The sequence below is a fragment of the Bos mutus genome, chromosome 16 (genome assembly GCF_027580195.1).
Source record: "Bos mutus isolate GX-2022 chromosome 16, NWIPB_WYAK_1.1, whole genome shotgun sequence".
NCBI classification, from domain to species: Eukaryota; Metazoa; Chordata; class Mammalia; order Artiodactyla; family Bovidae; genus Bos; species Bos mutus.
This window is the reverse complement of record NC_091632.1, coordinates 22,237,115-22,260,110: the sequence shown is the minus strand read 5'-3', so window position 1 is coordinate 22,260,110 and position 22,996 is coordinate 22,237,115. Positions and strand designations below refer to the sequence as shown.

Below are 22,996 nucleotides of genomic sequence, written 5' to 3'. Positions count from 1 at the left end.
AATAGAAAGCCCAGAGATAAATCCATGCACCTATGGACACCTTATCTTCGACAAAGGAGGCAAGAATATACAATGGAGAAAAGACAATCTCTTTAACAAGTGGTGCTGAGAAAACTGGTCAACCACTTGTAAAAGAATGAAACTGGAACACTTTCTAACACCATACACAAAAATAAGTTCAAAATGAATTAAAGATCTAAACATTAGACCAGAAACTATAAAACTCTTAGAGGAGAACATAGGCAAAACGCTCTCCGACATAAATCACAGCAGGATCCTCTATGACCCACCTCCCAGAATATTGGAAATAAAAGCAAAAATAAACAAATGGCATCTAATTAAAATTAAAAGCTTCTGCACAACAAAGGAAACTATAAGCAAGGTGAAAAGACAGACTTCAGAATGGGAGAAAATAATAGCAAATGAAGCAACTGACAACTAATCTCAAAAATATACAAGCAACTCCTACAGCTCAATTCCAGAGAAATAAACGACCCAATCAAAAAAATGGGCCAAAAAATTAAATAGATATTTCTCCAAAGAAGACATACAGATGGCTAACAAACACATGAAAAGATGCTCAACATCACTCATTATCAGAGAAATGCAATTCAAAACCACAATGAGGTACCATTTCACGCCACTCAGAATGGCTGTGATCCAAAAGTCTACAAGCAATAAATGCTGGAGAGGACATGAAGAAAAGGGAACCCTCTTACACTGTTGGTGGGAATGCAAACTAGTACAGCCACTATGGAGAACAGTGTTGAGATTCTTTAAAAAACTGGAAATAGAACTGCCATATGACCCAGCAATCCAGTGCTGGGCATACACACCAAGGAAACCAGAATTGAAAGAAACACGTGTATCCCAATATTCATTGCAGCACTGTTTATAATAGCCAGGACATGGAAGAAACCTAGATGTCCATCAGCAGATGAATGGATAAGAAAGCTGTTGTACATATACACAATGGAGTATTACTCAGCCATTAAAAAGAATACATTTGAATCAGTTCTAATGAGGTGGTTGAAACTGGAGCCGATTATACAGAGTGAAGTAAGCCAGAAAGAAAAACACCAGTACAGTATACTAACGCATATATATATGGAATTTAGAAAGATGGTAACGATAACCCTGTATGAGAGACAGCAAAAGAGACACATATGTTTAGAACAGTCTTTTGGACTCTGTGGGAGAGGGAGGGGAGGGATGATTTGGGAGAATGGCATTGAATCATGTATAATATCATACAAGAAATGAATCACCAGTCCAGGTTTGATGCAGGATACAGGATGCTTGGGGCTGGTGCACTGGGATGACCCAGAGGGATGGTATGGGGAGGGAGGTGGGAGGGGGGTTCAGGATTGGGAACACATGTACACCCGTGGTGGATTCATGTTGATGTATGGCAAAACCAATACAATATTGTAAAGTAATTAACCTCTAATTAAAATAAATAAATTTTAAAAAACAACAACAACAAAAAGAGACAGAAGAGACATAAGATCCCAGGGTTGGATCCCTGGGTCAGAAAGATTCGTTGGAGTAGGAAATAGCAGCCCGCTCCAGTATGCTTGCCTGGAGAATCCCATGGACAGAGAAGCCTGGCGGGCTACAGTCCATGAGGTCCCAAAGAGTTGGACATGACTGAGCACAGACAAATGCAATCATCAAGTAGACAGCAGCAATGCAGGCTGAATGTCTGGCCTTTGTAATTATTTGAAGATTATCAAAGAAGCCCAGCCAAGCAAAATTAATATTATTACATTTCTGTTTTCAACCTATGGCATGCTCATAAGTCACCCTTGCTAGCTGTCAAACAAGGCCCAAATTTTCAAAGTGTTTTCCTCTGATTAGGTGGTGACAAAACATGTGTGCAACCCACTGGTACTTCAGTCTAAAGACAGAACAGAGAATGTCCAAGTCAGCAACAAGGCAATGTTCCCTGGGTTTAATCCACACCAGGAATAATCCCCTCCCCGCTCTCAGAGGGGCACTACTGTTTTTGTCTGGCTCTTGTGCCCATCAGGCTCCCTAGTTTCACATCTTCTGTGCTGACACCATCCCTCTTAACCAGAAAGGTCCCTCAACAAAATATTAGCCAACAAAATTCAATGAAATATCAAAAGGATCATACACTATGGTCAAGTGGGAGTCATTTCAGGGACACAAGATGGTTCAACATCCACAAATCAATGTGACACACTACATTAAGAAAATGAAGGATGGACTTCCTTGGTGATCCAGTGGTTAAGAATCTGCCTGCCAATGCAGGGGATGTGGGTTCAGTCCCCTCTCTGGGAGGATTCCACAAGCTGAGGAGCAACTTAGCCTGTATGCCATAATTACCAAGGCCCATGCACCCTAGAGCACACATTCCAAAACAAGAAGAGCCACTGCATTGAGATGCCTGAGCACCGCAGCTAGAGAGTAGCCTCCACTCACTGCAACTAGAGAAAGCCCCCACGCAGCAACGAAGACCCAACACAGGCAAAAATAAATTAACTAATAAAAAATAAATAAAATGAAGGATAAAAACCATATGACCATCTCAATCGATGAAGAACAAGCATTTGACAAGATGCCAAATGAACTCAGCGACTAAATCACCAACCACCACCAAAATGAACTCCAGCTTTTCAACCAGGCCCTCTGACATATCTGAATGGCCAGAACTTCCAAGAGAATTCTCGTAACTGTAAGCTGGTTATACGTTCTTTCCCCTGAATGGAAACAACTCCGGCTCACTTAAGGACAACACCTGTTTCTGGTCCACAAAGGATGGCGAGACTTTAAGATCCAACTTACACTCTTTCCTTCATGGATGTGCCCCAGCATAGCGCATTCAGACAGCATGTTAGCTGTCCGAAACCCATTTCTTCTTTTCTAATAAGGCAACTGTGATATTTTGATCTATAGTAAGAAATATACATTTGGTCTTCATTCAGTTCCTGGTATGGAGGGCCTAACACCCTTGGAATTTCCTAAGTGATAAGAGCAAATCACTGCAGATGGTGACTCAGCCATGAAATTAAAAGACGCCTGCTCCTTGGAAGAAAAGCTATGACCAACCTAGACAGCATATTAAAAAGCAGAGACATTACTTTGCCAACAAAGGTCCATCTAGTCAAGGCCATGGTTTTCCAGTGGTCATGAATGGATATGAGAGTTGGACTATAAAGAAAGCTGATCGCCAAAGAATTGATGCTTTTGAACTGTGGTGTTAGAGAAGCCTCTTGAGAGTCTCTTGGACTTCAACCAGTCAATCCTAAAGGAAACCAGTCCAAAATATTCATTGGAAGGACTGATGCTGAAGCTGAAACTCCAATACTTCGGCCACCTGATGTGAAGAACTGACTCATCGGAAAAGACCCTGATGCTGGGAAAGATTGAAGGCAGGAGGAGAAGGGGATGGCAGAGGATGAGATGGTTGGATGGCATCACCGACTCGATAGACATGGGTCTAAGCAAGCTCCGGGAGTTGGTGATGAACAGGCAAGCCTGGGGTACTGCAATCCTTGGGGTTACAAAGAGTCAGACATGACTGAGCAACTGAACTGAACCGAACTGACCTCTGCTCACCAGTGCTGAATAGAAACGAGAAGACAGAGTCTGAAGGGGTAGAAAAGAATAGCTTTATTACTTTGCCAGGCAAAGGAGGACACAGTGGGATCCTGCCTTGCAAAACTATGTGCCCCTACCCAGGAGGATCTGACCTGGAGTCTTGTAACTCCTAAGGGTGAGGTCTCTGACAAGCTGAGGTGTGTGCAGGGCCTCAGGTGATGGGTCTCCTAATCTTTACAAACGTCTCATTAATCTTGCCTCAGGTGATTCCTTGGCTGCTTCTCCCTTGATTAGCAACTGTTCATATCTGCCCTTTGGAACTCAAGGAAGGTCATGGAGGCTGGAGTCTTGTGCTGCGTGCTTGGTCACTCAGTCATGTCTGACTCTTTTCGACCCCATGGACTGCAGCCCGCCAGGCTCCTCTGTCCATGGGATTCTCCAGGCAAGAATACTGGAGTGGGTTTCTATGCCCTCCTCCAGGGGACTCTTCCTAACCCAGGGATCGAAACCAGGTCTCCCACAATGCAGACAGATTCTTTACCATCTGAGCCACCAGGGAAGCCCAATTTCTTTTGAGAAATGGGGGACAAAAAAGAGGCCTCCATGCCCCAGGCCCCCACAGGGCCCCACTCCGTTTTACTTGGAGAGTGGTCAGCGTGGTGAGGGCATGAAAAAATCTCCTTACCCTCTTTCCATGCCTTGCCGTAAACATCTCTTCCATCTGGCTATGCCTGAGTTGTATATTTCTCTGAGTTCTGTGAGCCATTCTAGCAAATTAATCAAACCCCTCCTGGCACAAATATGTTGAAATTGGCACTAGCATCTTTCAACAACCTCACAAGAAAAAAAGGGCAACCTTTGGGGGAAATCACCCTTTACTCACAGTCGGCAGTTCAGGAGCTTGTAATATGACTGCACATCCTCCTCCAAAGATGGAGCCTGTGGCCATTCTGATCAATTACAGTGCTCCAGAGGCTCGAGCTCTTTTCTCTGAATCACCAAGTTTCAAACCTGAGTTACAGTGAACAATATACGATGCGGAACCCCAATATATTTTTTAAAAACAAAGAAGGGTTGAAGGGAGTCAGTGCCTCCAAGCCCCACCCTTCTGGCCTCCAGGTGGACAGACACTGCTCTCTGCACCGCATGAAAAACAAAGAAATGGGCCCCGGTGCCTGCTTGGAGCACCTCACAGTGGTGCTGCAGGGCAGAAAATAAAAGCATAAAAAGTTAATGAAGGTGATTAAACAACACTGGATGACAGGAGACGAAATGTCACAGAGTCCTTGCCACTCATCAGAAAAGTGTCAGGGTGGGGAGTGATAGTTAGGGAGTTTGGGATGGACATGTACACACTGCCATATTTAAAATGGATAACCAAGAAGGACCTACTGTACAATACAGAGAACTCTGCCCAATGTCATGTGGCAGCCTGGATGGGAGGGGCGTTTGGGGGAGAATGGATACATGCATATGTATGGCTGAGTCCCTTCGCAGTTCACCTGAAACTATCACATTGTTAATTGTCTATATCCCAATACAAAATAAAAAAGCTTTTAAAAAAGAAAAGTGTCAGAGGACTTGAAGCCCATAGTGGGTTTTTTGTTTTTTTTTTTGCCTCTCCCTTCTTCTAAGGCCTACTCAAGTGTCTAAGACTGAACTTAGGTGTCATCTTCCCCTAGGGAGACCTCCCTGAGACTCTCTTGCTTCATCATACACACACTTAGTAAAACACACACACATACTCAACCAATCCACATGGAGTCTCCCCTCAGTGCTTCTTAATATCTTTACACAGGTATATATATATATATACATATATATATATTAATAAATGCCTTTCCCACAATTCATAGTTGAGGCTGTGAGTTTCTTCAGAGCAGTTAGTGGATATTGGGATATGCACATCTCTCCCTCATTCTAATGAGACTCTTCCCACCCAACCCTCTTTCTTTCCTTCTCCTTCCAGAAGTATCAGAGCTCCATGACAACCTAAAGGCTCTTCCTGCCTTCCCTTGCTACCTCCCTCTGAAAATCTGCACATCAAATTCCACGTTAGCATCTGCTTCTTAGCAAACCCTAACACATTATAATAAGGAATTTCCAGGTGGCCCTAGTGGTAAAGAACCCACCTGCCAATGCAGGAGATGTGGGTTTGATCCCTGGGTTGAGAAGATCCCCTGGAGGAGAGCACGGCAACCCACTCCAGTATTCTTGCCTGGGGAATCCCATGAACAGAGGAGTCTGGCAGGCTGCAGTCTATAGGGTCACACAGAGTCAGACATGACTGGGGTGACTTAGCACATAAGTGACTTAGCATACATGCACCAAACTTATATAAACATTTATATATTTATATAAATAAACATATGCTAAGTCACCCCAGTCGTGTCCGACTCTCTGTGACCCTATGGATTGTAGCCCTCCACGCTCTTTTGCCCATGGGATTCCCCAGGCAAGAATACTGGAGTGAGTTGCCATTTCCTTCTCCAATAAATAAACATAGTTATTTATAAAATATTTATATCAAATAGATTCAGAATATTGGCTTATTGGCTGGCAATATTAATCCTACTGATTTACATCTTTTGGGTACTTAATTTTTCATATATTAAGGTGTGACTTTGAGGGCTTCCTTGGCGGCTCAGTGGTGAAGAATCTGCCTGCCAAGGCAGGAGACATGGATTCAATCCCTGCACTGGGAAGATCCCACATGCTGAGGAACAACTAAGCCCAAGAGCCACAACTACTGAAGCCCGTACACCTAAAGCCTATGCTCCGCAACAAGAGAAGCCACCGCAATGAGTAGCCCACGCACCACTAGAGTTGTGCTACTAGAGAAAAGCCCAAGCAGCAACAAAGACCCAGCACAGCCAAAAATGAAAAGAAATACAATTTAAAAACATTTCTTTAAATGTGACCTTGAAAAAAAAATACTAACATTGTCCCATTGGGATATAATATTCTTTTTAACATAATGAAACAAACAGATGTAACTAGGACTCTTCCTTCCTTCCTTTTTCGCAGGATAACACAGAGTAGCAATTAATAGTATCAGCTCCCAGATGACTTGAGATCAAATCACAACTCAACTGCTCACTGGTTCTAGAGCCTTTGGCAAATCACTTAAGCTTTTTAAACTCCTGTTTCTGATCTATAAAATGGGAGAATGCGTCCTCATCTGTAAAGTATGACTTTTTAAAAAATGGTACCCACCATATAGGATTGTTTTATAAATTCATTAATAAGAAGAGGTGGCAAGAATACACAAAAGAACTATACAAAAAAGATCTTCACGACCCAGATAATCATGAAGGTGTGATCACTCACACTCACCTAGAGCCAGACATCCTGGAATGTGAAGTCAGGTGGGCCTTAGGAAGCATCACTACGAATAAAGCTAGTGGAGGTGATGGAATTCCAGTTGAGCTATTTCAAATCCTAAAAGATGATGCTGTGAAAGTGCTGCACTCAATATGTCAGCAAATTTGAAAAACTCAGCAGTGGCCACAGGACTGGAAAAGGTCAGTTTTCATTCCAATCCCAAAGAAAGATAATGCCAAAGAATGCTCAAACTATCACACAATTGCACTCATCTCACACACTAGTAAAGTAATGCTCAAAATTCTCCAAGCCAAGCTTCAGCAATATGTGAACCGTGAACTTCCAGATGTTCAAGCTGGCTTTAGAAAAGACAGAGGAACCAGAGATCAAATTGCCAACATCCACTGGATCATGGAAAAAGCAAGAGAGTTCCAGAAAAACATCTATTTCTGCTTTATTGACTATGCCAAAGCCTTTGACTGTGTGGATCACAATAAACTATGGAAAATTCTTAAAGAGATGGGAATACCAGACCACCTGACCTGCCTCTTGAGAAACCTATATGCAGGTCAGGAAGCAACAGTTAGAATTGGACATGGAACAACAGACTGGTTCCAAATAGGAAAAGGAGTATGTCAAGGCTGTATATTGTCACCCTGCTTATTTAATTTCTATGCAGAGTACATCATGAGAAACGCTGGGCTGGAGGAAGCACAAGCTAGAATCAAGATTGCTGGGAGAAATATCAATAACCTCAGATATGCAGATGACACCACCCTTATGGCAGAAAGTGAAGAAGAACTGAAGAGTCTCTTGATGAAAGTGAAAGAGGAGAGTGAAAAAGTGGGCTTAAAGCTCAACATTCAGCAAACGAAGATCATGGCATCCAGTCCCATCACTTCATGGCAAATAGATGGGGAAACAGTGGCTGACTTTATTTTTCTGGGCTCCAAAATCACTGCAGATGGTGACTGCAGCCATGAAATTAAAAGACGCTTACTCCTTGGAAGGAAAGTTATGACCAACCTAGACAGCATATTCAAAAGCAGAGACATTACTTTGCCAACAAAGGTCCATCTAGTCAAGGCTATGGTTTTTCCAATAGTCATGTATGGATGTGAGAGTTGGACTATAAAGAAAGCTGAGGGCCAAAGAATTGATGCTTTTGAACTGTGGTGTTGGAGAAGACTCTTGAGAATCCCTTGGACTGTAAGGAGATCCAACCAGTCCATCCTAAAGGAGATCAGTCCTGGGTGCGCATTGGAGGGACTGATGTTGAAATTGAAACTCCAGTACTTTGGCCACCTCATATGAAGAGCCGACTCATTTGAAAAGCCCTGATGCTGGGAAAGATTGAGGGCAGGAGGAGAAGGGGACGACAGAAGATGAGATGGTTGGATGGCATCACCAACACAATGGACATGGGTTTGGGTGGACTCCGGGAGTTGGTGATGGACAGGGAGGCCTGGCATGCTGCGGTTCATGGGGTCTCAAAGAGTCGGACATGACTGAGCGACTGAACTGAATGGAATGAATTAATTTCTGGTGCAACATGCAATGAAAGACCTATCCGAATGGATTTAAAAGCACTTTGCAAACTAGAAAGCACTTCAGGAAATCCATTTTTTCTAAATGAAATAAGCACTGCCCATTGCCTCTTATGGAAAACTGAGGTTAATTCACATCAGCAAGAGAAAGCTCAGGGAGTTGCTTATGGTTGTGTTTCTGATTTATTAACTCAACACTTGATATTAGAAAATAAACTCTTGACATTTTTACAAGTGGAGATATTTTGGTTAAAAATACTTTTTCCTTTCAAAATTCTTTCAATTGTTCTCCAGAATAAGCCAGAAAAACTGTTGCATTAGTAACAAATCCGCTTTTAATATCCGTTCATCTCTTCTTAAAAACTGGAATATAGTGATTCTCAACGTTGCGTTAGTTTCAGTGAATCAGTTATACCTGTACATATATCTTTTTTTTTTTTTAAGATTCCTTTCCCATTTAGGTCATTACAGAGTACTGAATAGAGTTCCCTGTGTTATACAGTAGGTCCTTATTAGTTATTTATTTTATATATAGTAGTGTGTATGTGTATGTGTCAATCCCAGTTTCCCATTTTACCACTCCCCCCCCTTTCCCTCCTGGTAACCGGCAAGTTTGTGTTCTATACCTGACTCTATCTCTGTTTCACAAATTAGTTCATTTTACCATTTCTTTAGATTCCACTTACACGCAACATCATATGATATTTGTTTTTCTGACTCACTTCACTCAGTATGACAACAATCTCTAGGTGTATCTCTTTCTAACAGGAGAACCTGCGGGGTTGGGGCAGCAGCTGGAGCTGGAAGATCAGGGAATCCCCAAGGGGCAGGCAGTGTTCTCGCCACGCTTCTAGAACAGCAGCCCGAATTTCCAAATCCTTTGTTGCAGGGCCTCGGGCAGAAGGCAGGTTAACACAGAAAGGACCCCAGAAGGGGAAGGACCGGCCCAGCAGGAGAAAAAGATAGGTGTGGCTGCACCTGAGGGGAGGTGCCGCCCGGACGGGATGAGCGCGCGCTCGGAGAACCCAGGGGCAAGTTCCGAGCTCACAGCTGCTGGGGAGCCAGAGCTGCGCGCCTGTGCGCAGCCAGACCCCGGCGCTGGCGGGGACACCCCGGGCAGAGGGAACTCCACCTGTGCGCCCGGCCTTGGGCTGCGGGCGGCGCGGGCGGAACTGCAGCTCCCGGGCCGGGCGGGGCGGGCACGTGGTGCGCGGCTGCCGCGATAAAGAACGCGCTTGGGAGCCGGAGCGCAGCGGCACAGGCGGCCTCGCGGCGGCTGGGTGAGCGCGCCCGGGCGGCGTGGACGGACGCACCGACGGACGGACGCATGGAGACCGACAAACAGGGAATGAGCGCAGAGGGGCGTCAGGGAGTGGACTCGGGGGTGGGTGAGACCGTGACGGCCGGACGCAAAGGTCAGGGCCGGGAAGCTGGGAAATGGAGCCTGGGGGAGTGTGAACGCGACACCCTCTCGGCCCGGGGGGAGTGTCTGGACGGACGGGAAGAGGGACCCACTCCGCTAGGTTCTGTCCAGACCGCAGAGCCGGGCCTCAAGGATCCTTTTTTAAAAGTAATCAGAGTCAGCCACTGGGGAGAAGAGAGTTTAGGGATTAAGAGTCATACAGTCCCTTCATTTGATGGGAAGCTGTATTTCTGCATTTTTGTGTGTTTAGTTTCTCTATTTCTGTTTGTATCTTTCCAAGTATTTCTGTCTTTGGAGTGATTTTCCACGTCTAGAACTGCATCTTCCTCTTCCTCCCCCAGCGATTTTTTTTAACTTTGTTCTTTTAAGAGAGCTTGACTTAGGCAGCTTGAATTCTTTGCATTAAGGATTCTTGTCTGTGGATAGAGGTGTTAAGATTTCGAGAATAATAAGTGTTTAAGTAATGATATTCTTAATATTCCTATTTACAAAATATGGATCATTCTCAGTTACCATGGTTGTGATTTTTTTTTTTTAACTCCATCTCATCCTGAAGCAGTTTCACAGTTTACAAAGCCAGCAAACTTTACTCATTTATTTTCCCTTGTGACTCCGCTGGTAAAGAATCCGCCTGCAATGCAGGAGACCTGGGTTCGATGGCTGGGCTGGGAAGGTCCCCTGGAGTAGGGACCCACTCCAGTATTTCTGGCCTGGAGAATTCCATGGACTGTATGGTCCATGGGATCGCAAAGAGTCAGACACGACTGAGCAACTTTGACTTCACTTCACTTCCTGAAGCATTTTCACGGTTTCCAAAGCCAGCAAATTGCTCGTTTATTTAGTGTATTGCGCCGCACAAAGATAGATATTTTGAACCGTTCTTGCCCCCTGATGGCTTACACTGTAAAAGAAGAGCCAGAACTACCTATCTCTGATGTAGTTTTTAATGAAAAGCAAATGTTTGAGGGAATGCTAAAGAGTAAGAAATTATTTTCATTTAGAGGATCAGAGAGTGTCCTCTCATATTTAAGGTGAGTTCCAAAAGTTAGTTATACTGAAGGGGCTGAAATGGGAGATACTGCCATTCTGGGTGGGAGAACAGGCGAGCCAGGATGAGGTAGGTTGCAGCAGAGCACCAGGGACCAGTTGGACTGGTGCACTTCAGGTGTGGAGAGATCTCTACAGAGACAATAGACCAGGAAATTGGCTATTTGTCCTGTGGAAGCCGGGAAGATGTTAATTAGTATTTTCTGAGCAGGGCAAAATCAAGATCAGAAACGTCTGAGCTACTAGGTTGGTCTGGTAGCCTGCCTGTGTTGAAGAAGAGAGTTGGGGTTAGGACAGTGATTCCCAACTCTTATCCCAAGCCCCATATGTTTTAACGAAGCAAGCTGTATTTAAGTGCACTTAATTTGAGACATAGATAGATAAGTCTTTCTATCTTGCCAGTCCAGGCTTTTGACCATCCTAAGAATATCCTTGTAACTGCCCTAAATATGAAATAAATGCAGCTAAAAGCACAAGAATATGGAAATCTAGAGTGTACAGCCTCTAGGAGACTTGATATGGAACCTAGCTCTCTGAACTTTTATCTCTTGAACCTTCTTGAGCCCCTTTAGTATGGAGTTGTGCCCATATGTATGTATGTCTAGATAAGAGGTAATTAACGATGTGTAAGTTATGAGAAGGACAGTAAGGGGAGCGGGAAGGGTTGCAGGGAAAGATGATAACAGATGGAAAGGAAATGACTTAGTCCCTGAATAGAAAAGAGTAGCCAGTGTTGGGGAGGTGGTACCGATGGAGCTGAGATGACAGGAAATGGTGCTGATAAAGGAATGCTGCCTATTGTCTCCTATAGTCAACAGGCAAGACTTCACGGAGGGGGCTGAACCTGTACTTACTATGTGCCTGACAGCCTGGCACTGTTAATCACTTTACAAGAATCAATTCATGTAATTCTCTCAGCACCCCTATGAAAAGTGATTACTGTTATCCCCGTTTACAGAAGGGGAACCTGAAGCACAGAGAGGTTAAATAGTTGTCCTGAGGTCACCCAGCTGGTAAGTGGTAGAGCCGGGATGTGAATGCAGGAAGTCTGACTCCAGACCTAGAGCTCTAACCCCCCTACTGTAAGGAGCAAACGAAGACATTGTTTAGATGATCAGATGGCGGGTTTGCTTTAGGCTCTCCTGAGTTGAGATGCGTGCAGGAGGAGGATGCGTGCAGTTGACGGTGTGCAGTGGACACAGCGTCAGCCTCATTTGGTGCTCAGACCTTCCTCTGGGGTCCTGTGTTCTTGGCCTTGCATTTTCCCCATGGGCCAGGTGATTACATTTCTCTTTCAAAACTTCCAACAGGATTTAGCGTCATCTTCAAACTAGGAGAAGTCAGAGAAATCCTAGTATCCTTTGTATCTGATAAGGTCCCCCTTTATTGCCCTTCAGTACAGAGCAAAACTACTGGAAGGCTTTGGGCTTAAGTTCAGGAGCAGAGCTCACCAGGGATGTATCTGTCTGTAAGGGGAGGCATCATCATTGGCCAGCCACAAAAACAATATGTTTTGCCACCTGTACCCTTTCATGTTTTTGTCCTTGTTCTGGCCTGTTTCTAGCTTCAAGAGCTCACTTGAGCCAAGATCTTGGGGGATACAGAAAAAGTAGAAAAAGTGATCTCTATACTCTGGAAGTTTATGCTATCTGGGGAGATGAGATTAACAGTTATAAAAAACGAACACAATAGGATAGTCCATGATATTACCTTATGTGGGCCAAATTTAAGCATAGTGGGCATTGGTGGTTTTTTGTTTTCTTTTTTTTGGTGCTCTAGGTCTTTGTTGCTGTGCGTGGACTTTCTCTAGTTGTGGTGAGCAAGGGGTAGCTACTCTTCCTTGCAGGTGTGCAATCTTCTCATTGCAGTGGCTTCTCTTGTTGCAAAGCAAAGGCTCTAGTTGTAGCTTTTGGGTTCTAGAGCACAGGCTCAGTGGATGTGCACAGGCTTAGTTGTTTTGCAGCACGTGGAATCTTCGTGGACCAGGGATCCAACCTATGTCCCCTGTGTTGGCAGGTGGATTCTTACCTGTTGCACCACCAGGGAATCTGGCATTGGGTTTTTAAAAGTGACCTCAGAAGTATTATATACTCTCTCTTGTTAATTATAGACATCACTAACTTTTCACCAAGCCAAACATCTTTTGTAAAATTGCCACCAAATACTGTCTGATTATGTTTTATTTTCTTCTTCAATTGTTAGACTTTGCATGTGTGGCTTCAAATTTTCATGTCCTCCAGCTCAAAAATTAATAGTGCTTCTATAACTAGTTAAATGACAGAGGTAGGAGATGAAGCAAGTAGCCTCCTGTGGAATCTAAGCTTTTAACAAGGATGCTTGATGCCTCTCATTGCCTGTTTTGGGCAACTTCTTAGCTTTTTTATGCTGGTTATGAGCAGGTACATTCTCTGCCAGGTAGTGAGGGATCCTTTTACCCCAGATGAGTGTGTGCTAGGTTCATTGTCTCAGCAGAGATCTCTGTGGGAGTCATCATCCAGCTACAATCTGGATACCTCATTCAATCACTCACATAGAAAGAAGAAAGTGAAGTCACTCAGTTGTGTCTGACTCTTTGCGACCCCATGGACTGTAGCCTACCAGGCTCCTCCATCCATGGGATTTTCCAGGCAAGAATACTGGAGTGAGTTGCCATTGCCTTCTCCAGGGGATCTTCCTGACCCAGGGATTGAACCCTGGTCTCCTGCACTGCAGGCAGACTCTTTACCATCTGAACTACCAGGGAAGCCCAATCACTCACATATCCATCACTTTGTAATTGAACACAGGGTGTCCAACAGAGCACTGAGTTCAGGGAAAGCAAAGATAAATGAAATCTATTTCCTGTGCTGGGGGAGCTTGGTCTAGTGGGGAAGAGGTGAATGTAGTATTTGTGATGTGATTTCCTAAAGCCAGGGAAACAGGGAAAAACTGATTAAAACTAGAATATGAAAGGATAGTTAGGTAAATCTAAAGATAATTATGTAGCTCACACTGAAGCCTTTTAAGGCTTAAATACTGGTCTAAGGGGAGATTCTTGTTCAACCATATGAAGTTATGAAAAGACATAAGACTGTCCCTTTTCTCCTGACCATATTTCAACTTGAGTAATGTCTTTGACCTTGCTGAATTTGATTCATATTCTTTCTTCTGCTGTTTTTCATCCCTGCTCTCTGAGGTTTCAAACTGCCTTGGTCATCTGTATAGATAAGTCGGGAGTCCTTTCCAATGGTATTTTCCTAGAACATTACTCTCTTGTCTCCCTCTCTCCTGTCTTTAAAATATAGTTTCCTCCTTTATAGTGTAAAGCTCTCACATTTTACATTCCTCTCATTTGCTCTGTGTTTGTACACTTGTAAGCATTTTTCACAGTTCTAAACTGTGTAGGAATGGACTTTGCCCCAGAGTTTTATCATTAATTGACATTTCTTGAAGACAGGAAGGACATTATATGTTTTCCAGACATTTAAGCAACTCGATGGCCTCCCCAAAGAAGAAGCTCCAAGGTCTTGTTGCTGCGACCATCACACCGATGACTGAGCATGGGTAACTATGGTTTGGGACTAAAGGGATCTCCCTCCACCATAATGATCAAAAGTTCTCCATAGTAGCGGTGGCTTGGACTCTGCAGCTTCCACCCCTACAGTGTCTCTGACCCCAGGTCAGAGAAGAGGTCTCTGTATCACAGGCAGTGCAGAGGAAGATGAGATAATATATGGCAGCTCACCTTCCTCCTGGTGTCTGTAGCCCCACAAAGCAAAATTCTGCTTGGATTTCATCAGAGCCCTGCCCATCCCAAATAAGACCAGTGGAGTTAGGTGAGGAAAATCTCATTTTAGCAGGATTTGATATCAAGCTCTGGCCTCTAGAAGCTGGATCTAGACTGTTCATGGACGTGATGAAATGTCCTACCCTGAAGAAAGTGGGGAAGGTTTCTGCCAGATGGCCCCCTTAAGGCATGTTTTACAGACTCATTTCAACATTGGTTAAATGATGGGGAGCTTGCAAAAGGGAGGTAATAACATGTGATTGCTGAGAGATTGTTACCAAGCAAGCATTTTCCAGATGAATAGTATGGTGGTACTAGCAGAGTGGTCATGTGCTCCCGGCATCCATGAGCAATATGTAAATCCTCCCTGAACATTACCATTAACACAATGGGGAATGGTCCACCTTCTGGATCTGTTTTTGACATGTTAGAAGAAAAGCTTCTCCTTTCTTCCTCTATTTAATTGCAACTATACCTACATTCTGGAGTTATGAGTATTAAAATGAGATAATCCATGTAATAGTGTTTAGCATAGGGTCAGCATGTGCTTAGGTTAATTAGTTTGAATTGCTGTTGTGGCGTAAGGGATAAATGAAAGATGATGTATTCTATAAGCCTTTAAATAAGACATGTTTTTGGTCTTCTGTTACAGAATTTTTACAAACCTTAACCCTATCCCTTTAAAGTGGATCACATTTCTTATGACTTTTACTGTTCTTAATTCAGAGTTGGCTGTATCACAGTTTTCCCTTAGGTCATTGGAGTTCAAACATTTTAACTTCTAAGATTCTCAAAAAAATCACATCTTTTACTAGGTCTAAGTAAAATTCTTGCTGAGATGGCGTGGTTAATAGCACTTTTTTTTTTTTTTCCTGTTGCCTCTCCATTTCCACAAGCGCTAAGAAAGACTGAAGTCAGCTCTTTCTCAATGTGTCAGCTACTTGTTGGGCGGATAAAACAGCAGTCATGTGATTGCATGAGCAGACAGGACTTAACTTCCTGTTATGGAGTAAGATCCTGTTTGCAAGCTCAGAACACTGTATCTGGTTGGTGCTACTTTAACCTTTTTAATCAGATCCCTCTTAGCCTAGAAGTGGCTTTCTTCAAAGTCCTGCTTATTCATCTGGAACCCTCTGAGTATCTGTGTTTTCGCTCTATCCTGCTGTTTTCCTGGGACACCAAGACCCACACATATTAGAGATAACTAAAATGACTCTGCTTTTCTGGATCCTTCTCTGTTTCCCAAATACTTCTAGCCCTGTTGCCTCCATTGACTATTTCCTCTTTTTTCATGAATTATTTTCTCTTCTACGACCCTCACTTTCCTGAAGTATGAAATAAAAATGTGTTTTTATAAGGGCCTTGTAAGAATTTAAATTAAATCAAAATGTGTGTAAGTACATGATACATAGTAGGCATGTAAGTTTTGTCAGTTCCCTTTTCTCTCCATCTTTCTGCTCCATCTAAATATTCCTATAGCTATGAAGCAGGTTTGGAGTACCACCAAGAGCAGGTAGATATTAACCTACTTGCCCACAAGAGAATCTGTTTTTCTGACATGTTTTCTAAGAGACAGGACAGAAAGAAGAGCTACATGGAATCTAACACCTAGAAATTCTGCCCGGTGACCTACCAAGATAGGAGTTTTCCTAACCTGGCTCTTAGAGTAAACCACGTCCTCCATAATTCAGAATGGCTGAAGATTCTTTTTTCTTCATAATTCTAGTGATTCGACTCTGAACAAAAGTTGATCTCCTAAAGTGAGGAAATTGGCAGGGAAAAAACATGGTTAAATAGATTTTAGTTAGACTATCTGGGTTCCTAACCCCCAGCTCTGACACCACTAACTATCTGATGCGGGGGAGCTCTATTCACCTTGTAAAAGTTCTCTCATATTTTGTAAGGAGACAGAATTCAACCACATAATCTCTAAGGCCATTCAAATGCTGAGAGTCCACAGTTCTCTAGTGTTAGGTTATTAGGGATACTATGGTGATGTCCGTTAAGTAAGAATTTCTGAGTACCTGCAACTGCAGGGCATCCTCCACACTGTAGTCCAATGAGTTTCCTCATAAATATAATCATGTGATGGACATGAACTTGGGCACATTCCAGGAGATGGTGAGGGACAGGGAGGCCTGGTGTGCTGCAGTCCCTGAGGTCACAGAGTTGGACACGACTTGACGACTGAACAACAAAAACAAATTAGATTTACTCTCTAAGAATCTTTCTGAATTCCGTTTTGTCTAAGCCTTGCTACTTGCATGGTCCAACATCACATAGGAACTTGCTAGAAATGCAGTATCTCAGGTGCTACTACATACCACTGAACTAGGACCTGTATTTTAGCGGTGTCCCCGAATGATTCTTTAGCACACTGAAGTCTGGCATGAACTGGTCTGAAGGTGGAAGCCCAGAACCTGGGATGACATAGGAAGTCCTTTACAGTCTACCTTTCCTCCTACATTTCTTTTCCCCAGAACACCTCATCCCCTTTCTTCTCTGTGCCTTTACACATTTTGTATCCTCTGCCTTTTTCTACCACCATCCTCTCCTTTTCCTGCTCCATTTGAACTTGTCTATTCATCCATCAAAACCATCCCCTGGTTATTCTTCCCCAGTTTCCCTAAAAAGAGTTATAGAGTCCTTCCTCTGTGGTCTCTTAGCACCCTGTGCCTACCCTTTCATATTATATCACAATTATTTGTTTATGATAATTATTATAATAGCTGTTTGTTACATGCGTGTTTCTACCAACAGATTTTTTTTTTCTTCAATCTGGCTGTGCCAGGTCCTAATTGAAGCATGTGGGATCTAGTTCCCTGACCAGGGATCAAACCTGGGCTCCCTTCATTTGGAGCCTGGAGTCTTAGCCACTGGACTAACCAGGGAAGTCACCCAACAGGCTTTGAGCTGCCTACCCTTATATATAGATATTTATTGGGTACCAGGCGCTGCATAGGGACTGAGCATATATCTTATTTATCTTTGAATCTTCAGCATTTCACACAGCATATGGTAAATTTAGTTAGCTGTAATTTCATGAGGAGAGGAAGCTGACATTGATTGGCTGAACACTATGTGTTAGTCTTCATGTGGGGTATTTTAAGGGACGTATTCCACTTAAATCTTCCTAGCAACTCAGAGCTGTCATGTCTATTTGTGCAGTTGATGAAACCAAGATCCTACGGATTAATGCCTAATTGGAAAGGAAGGTCAATCTCTACCCAGCCCAATTCGTGTCTTTTTCTACATTAGAGTGAAGGACTTTTGTTTTCCTTAGTTGTTTCAAGAAATCACTTTTTCCACTGGGCAAGTTCACAGTCATTAGAACAGAGAGTCCATTTCAGATTGGCCAAAATGTCTGGAAAAAAGTCGTGTTTTCTCCCCCGAAGGCCCTGGACTTCCTCATGAGAATTTTTACAACACACTGTAGTAACAACAAACCTGTTACCCAGCCAGTCAAAGGGCCCGGCCCGCTGGAGATGGATTTGTGTAGACTGTCGTCTTTGTAACTGTTGCGGGAGACTGAGTGACCCAGATTTCCAGAATAGGACACTTTCTGCCTCTGGCAGGGTGGGGTCATTATAGCCCCTGCATGCTGCTCTCCCAAAGGAGTTTTTAAGTAACTGAGTAGTTATTTTGCCAAAAAGGATGAGTAGCTTCCATCTGATTTTGAAAGCTGAAGTATACACGGAATAGTGTTAGAGTGAAAGTGTTAGTCACTCAGTCATGTTTGACTCTTCACAACCCCATGGACTGTAGCCCACCAGGCTCCTGTGTTCATGGGATTCTCCAGGCAAGAATACTGGAGTGGATTGCCATTCCCTTCTCCAAGGGATCTTCCGGATCCAAGGATCGAACCTGGGTATCCTGCATTGAAGGCAGATTCTTTACCATCTGAGCCACCAGGGAAGCCCAGGAAAACATTAGATTAAACCAAAAGAAAGCATATTAAAATGAGTATAGTACCTACTAGGCCTCAGTCACCTGGAGCTCTAGAGGTTCCTCCTTGGTGAAAAGTCCAGGCCTGCTCTCCGTGTGTATGTGGCCAGGGTGGAACTGGGGAGATGTTGAGACTTCAGTGAAAGTCTTCAGGAGCCACTGTGTCTGAATCCGTGACGCCAGCATAAGCTATTGTCCAGAGACTTTATTTCCGGTTTCCAGTCCATGATTGGAAAGTCCCTGGGACCTGCCAGAGGTGTCTCCTGGTTGCTTGCATGAGTAGGTGGACATCATCGGTCAAAACCAGAGCTACTGTCACACAGACAAAGCCCCTGCTGATGGTTCCTGCATCTCAGGGCTTGTTCCAGGTGGGGAAGAGCCGACGGAAGCAGCAAGGGGCAAGTGTGTTGTAAAGGTGTGGTTCCGAGTGGTCACAAATGTCTGAAGCAGAGAGACTTCGAGAAGTTGAGCAGGTCAAGCTGACCTAAACGAGGGTCCTGAGATGAATTGTCTAGGCAGCCCACTCCCCCATCTTAGAGTCTTGCTCAGTGGGACTGAGAGGCCAGGATTTGACATTTGAGCAAGTGGGCAGGGAGGGGCAGTGTTAACGATGCTGGGACATGAGCCATTATGGAGAGCGCCTGCTCCCCTTGCTGGCCTTTCAACTACACTAAAGCGGGCCTTTGCCCACGTGGCAGCTTGGACTGGTTACCTCTTGCACATTGTGGGCAGCGGTTGCCTAGGCATTCTTTGTTTTCATCTCTGTTGTTCTGTTTCCTTTGACAAATACCCTTTGATGTCTTTGTTTTCTATATGCCTCAGATATTTTGGTTTCTTTTGTTTTTTTTAAGGAGTAATAAGACAAAAAGAATGTTAATAAGGTTAAAATTAAATTAGTATTCTCTGGCCCCACTGACACAAATGCAAAAGTGCTAGCCAACTCATATCAATACTTAGTTTTCTTGTCAACCATGCATTCTGCAACATTTAACACACCCTTGCCCCACTGTTTTCCTTTGTTTTCATTCTCCATCCTCCCCACCTATATTTTGATTGAGAACAGGTCATTTTATCTCATCTGTCAGTTTCTAGATTTTCAAACTCATTATGATTTTAAGGAAAAGAGCCCTTATTGCCTGAAGTATCAGATCTTTACAAGGTTAGTACTTTTCAAACTGAAAAGCGCATCCAGATCATCTGCAGATCTTGTTACAGTGCAGATTCTGACCAGGAGAACTGTGTGTGGCCTGGGACTCATCATTTCCAGCTAATATCCCCAGATACTGATACCGCTGTCCCGCAAATGACACTTTGAAAGACAAACTGATGGCAAAGTTCCTTTCCAACTGTTACTCCCCTTCAGTTTAACACATATAAATGGCTTTACGCCTTCCTCTATTGTCGTAAATATTAAGTGCGAAAATTCTTCAATTACTAAGATTGGATTTTCTTACTTCCTAAGAAATGATTGCTTCTGGCCACACGGAAAATGTTAAGTTCTCATTTAACCACACCCCAGCCCATCACTCTTCCCCAAAAGGGCAAAAGATAATTAAGTAATTATTTTTTAAATATTACTTGTGACGAAGTTTAAATGTAAAACCTTTGTGGATAGCTAATAAGGTTTTGCTCACATAATTGAGTCACGTGTGGCTGAGTAGAGAAGAAAAAAACCCAGCCATTATTCAGAGCAGGCTAAGAATTTCAGTCTGATTGGGTGGATTTGAATAACGATTAACAAGAGAGAGCAGTGGCTCAGCTGTTAAGAATCTGCCTGCCAATGCAGGAGATGCAGGTTGGATCCTTGCATCAGGAAGACCCCCTGGAGGAGGAAATAGCAACCCACTCCAGTATTCTTGCCTGGGAAATTCCATGGACAGAGGAGCCTGACGGGATACAATCCATGGGGTCGAAAAAAGAGTCGGGCACCACTTAGCAACTAAACAATAAACATGGATTGAATAATCTAGAAAAGAATAAATGCACATTCTTTTCCGATTTTTTTGTGTTTTTCAGAGAAATCAACTTTTCAGTCATTGGTCGGTATGTGGACTATCTCGTAGAGGAACAGGGAGTGAAGAATGTCTTTGGTAAGTCATCTTTAGGGATTTCTCTACATATCTTGAGCTCAGTCCTTGGAAAGCAGATTACTAGCCTGGAGGTCACAGTAGTATTGTGTTATAGGTTATGGTTGAGCCTGGCTAAGCAGTGTAAGATTTGTGAATTTTTAGGTTCATCAATTTTAGACCTAAAAGATGATCAAGGGATTATCTAATTGGGTAGTGTGCTTGAAATCGGCCAGGAGCTGGGACCCTTAACCAGAGCACTTGCACCTAGAGCAACAGACTATAAAGAGACTGTAAGGGACTAAAAATCGCTATGCACGTGTGCACCTGGGGCAAATGATGAGCAATAAGATACAAAAAGGCAATGGCCAGTGGCCACTTCTGAGGTGCTGGGAGCAAAAGCAGGGTGCTATACATGATGCCCGCATACAGCACACCGAGGGAGTGGGCAGACCACCTATGCCTCCTGCCCAACCCACGGACCCGCCCTCTTGTGACCCCTTTTAAGGACCAGCTTGCCACTCTGGGGAGCGAGCAAGGGTGCCTGTTTCTGCTTCTCCCTCCCTCCGGCCGCATCAGGAACGGCCATAAAGCCTTGCCTGAGATTCTCGTCTGGCCTCTTACCAATTTCTATTGATTAAAGAGTCCACGGACCCAGGTCTATAGACAGAGGTCGTTTTAGATCTGCAGTCCCCACCATTGTCTTTGTCAATAAATGCCACTTAGGACCGCTGGGACATCCCGGTACTGGGTGGTATTGGTTTTCCTGCCATTAAACCCAAATAGAGAACTTGCCTGGCGTGTTCAGAGACTTGCCTGAAACCTGAGCAGTCATCTCTGTCTCCATTTAAAATACTTACTCTCTATCCCTGAAAACAAGGACAGATTTGTAATTACAAGTCATGCCTAACCTTCCTGGTCATTTTGATAAGATGAAGATGAACAAAAGACTGGCTCTGAAGTGAAGAATGGAAACATGACATCACACCACTGGCTCCAGACTCTCCTCAGTGTTCTCCGTGTCCCTTCCTCTTGAGCAGGGGTTTCTGCCCCTGCACTGCCAGCGTTGGTGCCGGAGGAATGACAGGTATCAGCTGGTCCCCATGACTGACTCTCTGTTTGGAACAGTGAACGGCACGACGGGAGAAGGCCTGTCCCTGAGCATCTCGGAGCGCTGCCGGGTCGCAGAGGAGTGGGTGACAAAGGGGAGGAACAAGTGAGTGGCTCCATCGAGATAAACACCCTTATCTGCCAGGGCGGCAGAGACCGTAGCTCTGTCTCAGATGACACAGCATTCCTGCCTTCCAGCCACAAGTCTGGCCCAAAGTCAGCTTGTGGAGAGAGGAACGCCCTTCCTTTCCATGTGGAAGGGCAGCAAGACACTCCCAGCTCTCAGAGATCCCATCGGGTAACCAGAAACTGCCTCTGGTCTGTTTACCAGGCCAGTCCCTTGCTGGGGGTGGGTTCCCTGTCCTTGGATCTGGGGCCGAGGGTCCTGGTGGTTGGCTGCTGGCCCTTCTGCTGAGCTGCTCAGCATCCTTCCCATCTCAGGGTGGGTCCTGTTGCTTCCATCACGTCTTGTCTCTGCACATGACTCCGCATGCTGTCTGTGGTGCTTCCTCTCATAGTCTTAGGGAGCTTTTTGCATCCTCTAAACTTCAGTGCAGTGATGGATTTTTGTCATAACACTCAATCATGCCCAGTGAAACCAATAGAACTGCATCGATTCAATAGGCGCAATGAACCAAGTTTGATTCGTTGTTACTTTGTGTATTATGCACTGTGCTGGCACTGGGGATATAAAACAGGATCTCTGCCCTCAGGTTGCTTACCATCCAGTGGAGATGTCAGACCATGAAAACTAACACTGATCCTTCTGATAAATAGTGTAAACAGGGATCAGAGGAGGGAGTGATTGACGATGCCTTAGATTGGAGGTAAGTCTCCAATCCTTAAATGGCTTTAGAGCACCTTGCCTGTGTGCTAAGTCGCTTCGGTTGTGTCCGACTCTGCAACTCTATGGACCATGGCCCGCCAGGCTCCTCTGTCCATGGGATTCTCCAGGCAAGAATACTGGAGTGGGTTGCTGTGCCCTCCTGCAGGGGATATTCCTGACCCAGGGCCAAACCCGAGTCTCTTATATCTCCTGGATTGGCAGGCGGGTTCTTTAACACTAGCAGCACCTGAGAAGCCCTTGGAGCACTTCGGGCACTCTGAAATTGTACGCCAAATTTGAACGTCCACATAGGCATTTTCTGTCAGTTTTCAGCTAATTTTCAGTCCCATCCTGGGCCCCAAACAATTAAAGACC

General features: G+C 44.2%; 1 protein-coding gene across 2 annotated transcripts in view; it reads left to right on the top strand.

Annotated features, from left to right (window-relative positions):
* Positions 1–9,653: 9,653 nt before the first annotated feature.
* The window catches only part of NPL (N-acetylneuraminate pyruvate lyase), a 42,855-nt gene continuing 29,512 nt past the window's right edge, over positions 9,654–22,996 (top strand). The window contains exons 1-4 of one of the 2 annotated variants that reach the window (XM_070384830.1): positions 9,654–9,718; positions 14,368–14,451; positions 20,636–20,709; positions 21,814–21,901. In XM_070384830.1, coding sequence (XP_070240931.1) covers positions 14,384–14,451; positions 20,636–20,709; positions 21,814–21,901 — 230 coding nt within the window. In that variant the 5' untranslated portion in view covers positions 9,654–9,718; positions 14,368–14,383. Of the gene's footprint in view, positions 9,719–14,367; positions 14,452–20,635; positions 20,710–21,725; positions 21,902–22,996 lie in introns of those variants that run through there. The other variant, XM_070384831.1, reaches the window with a different exon arrangement.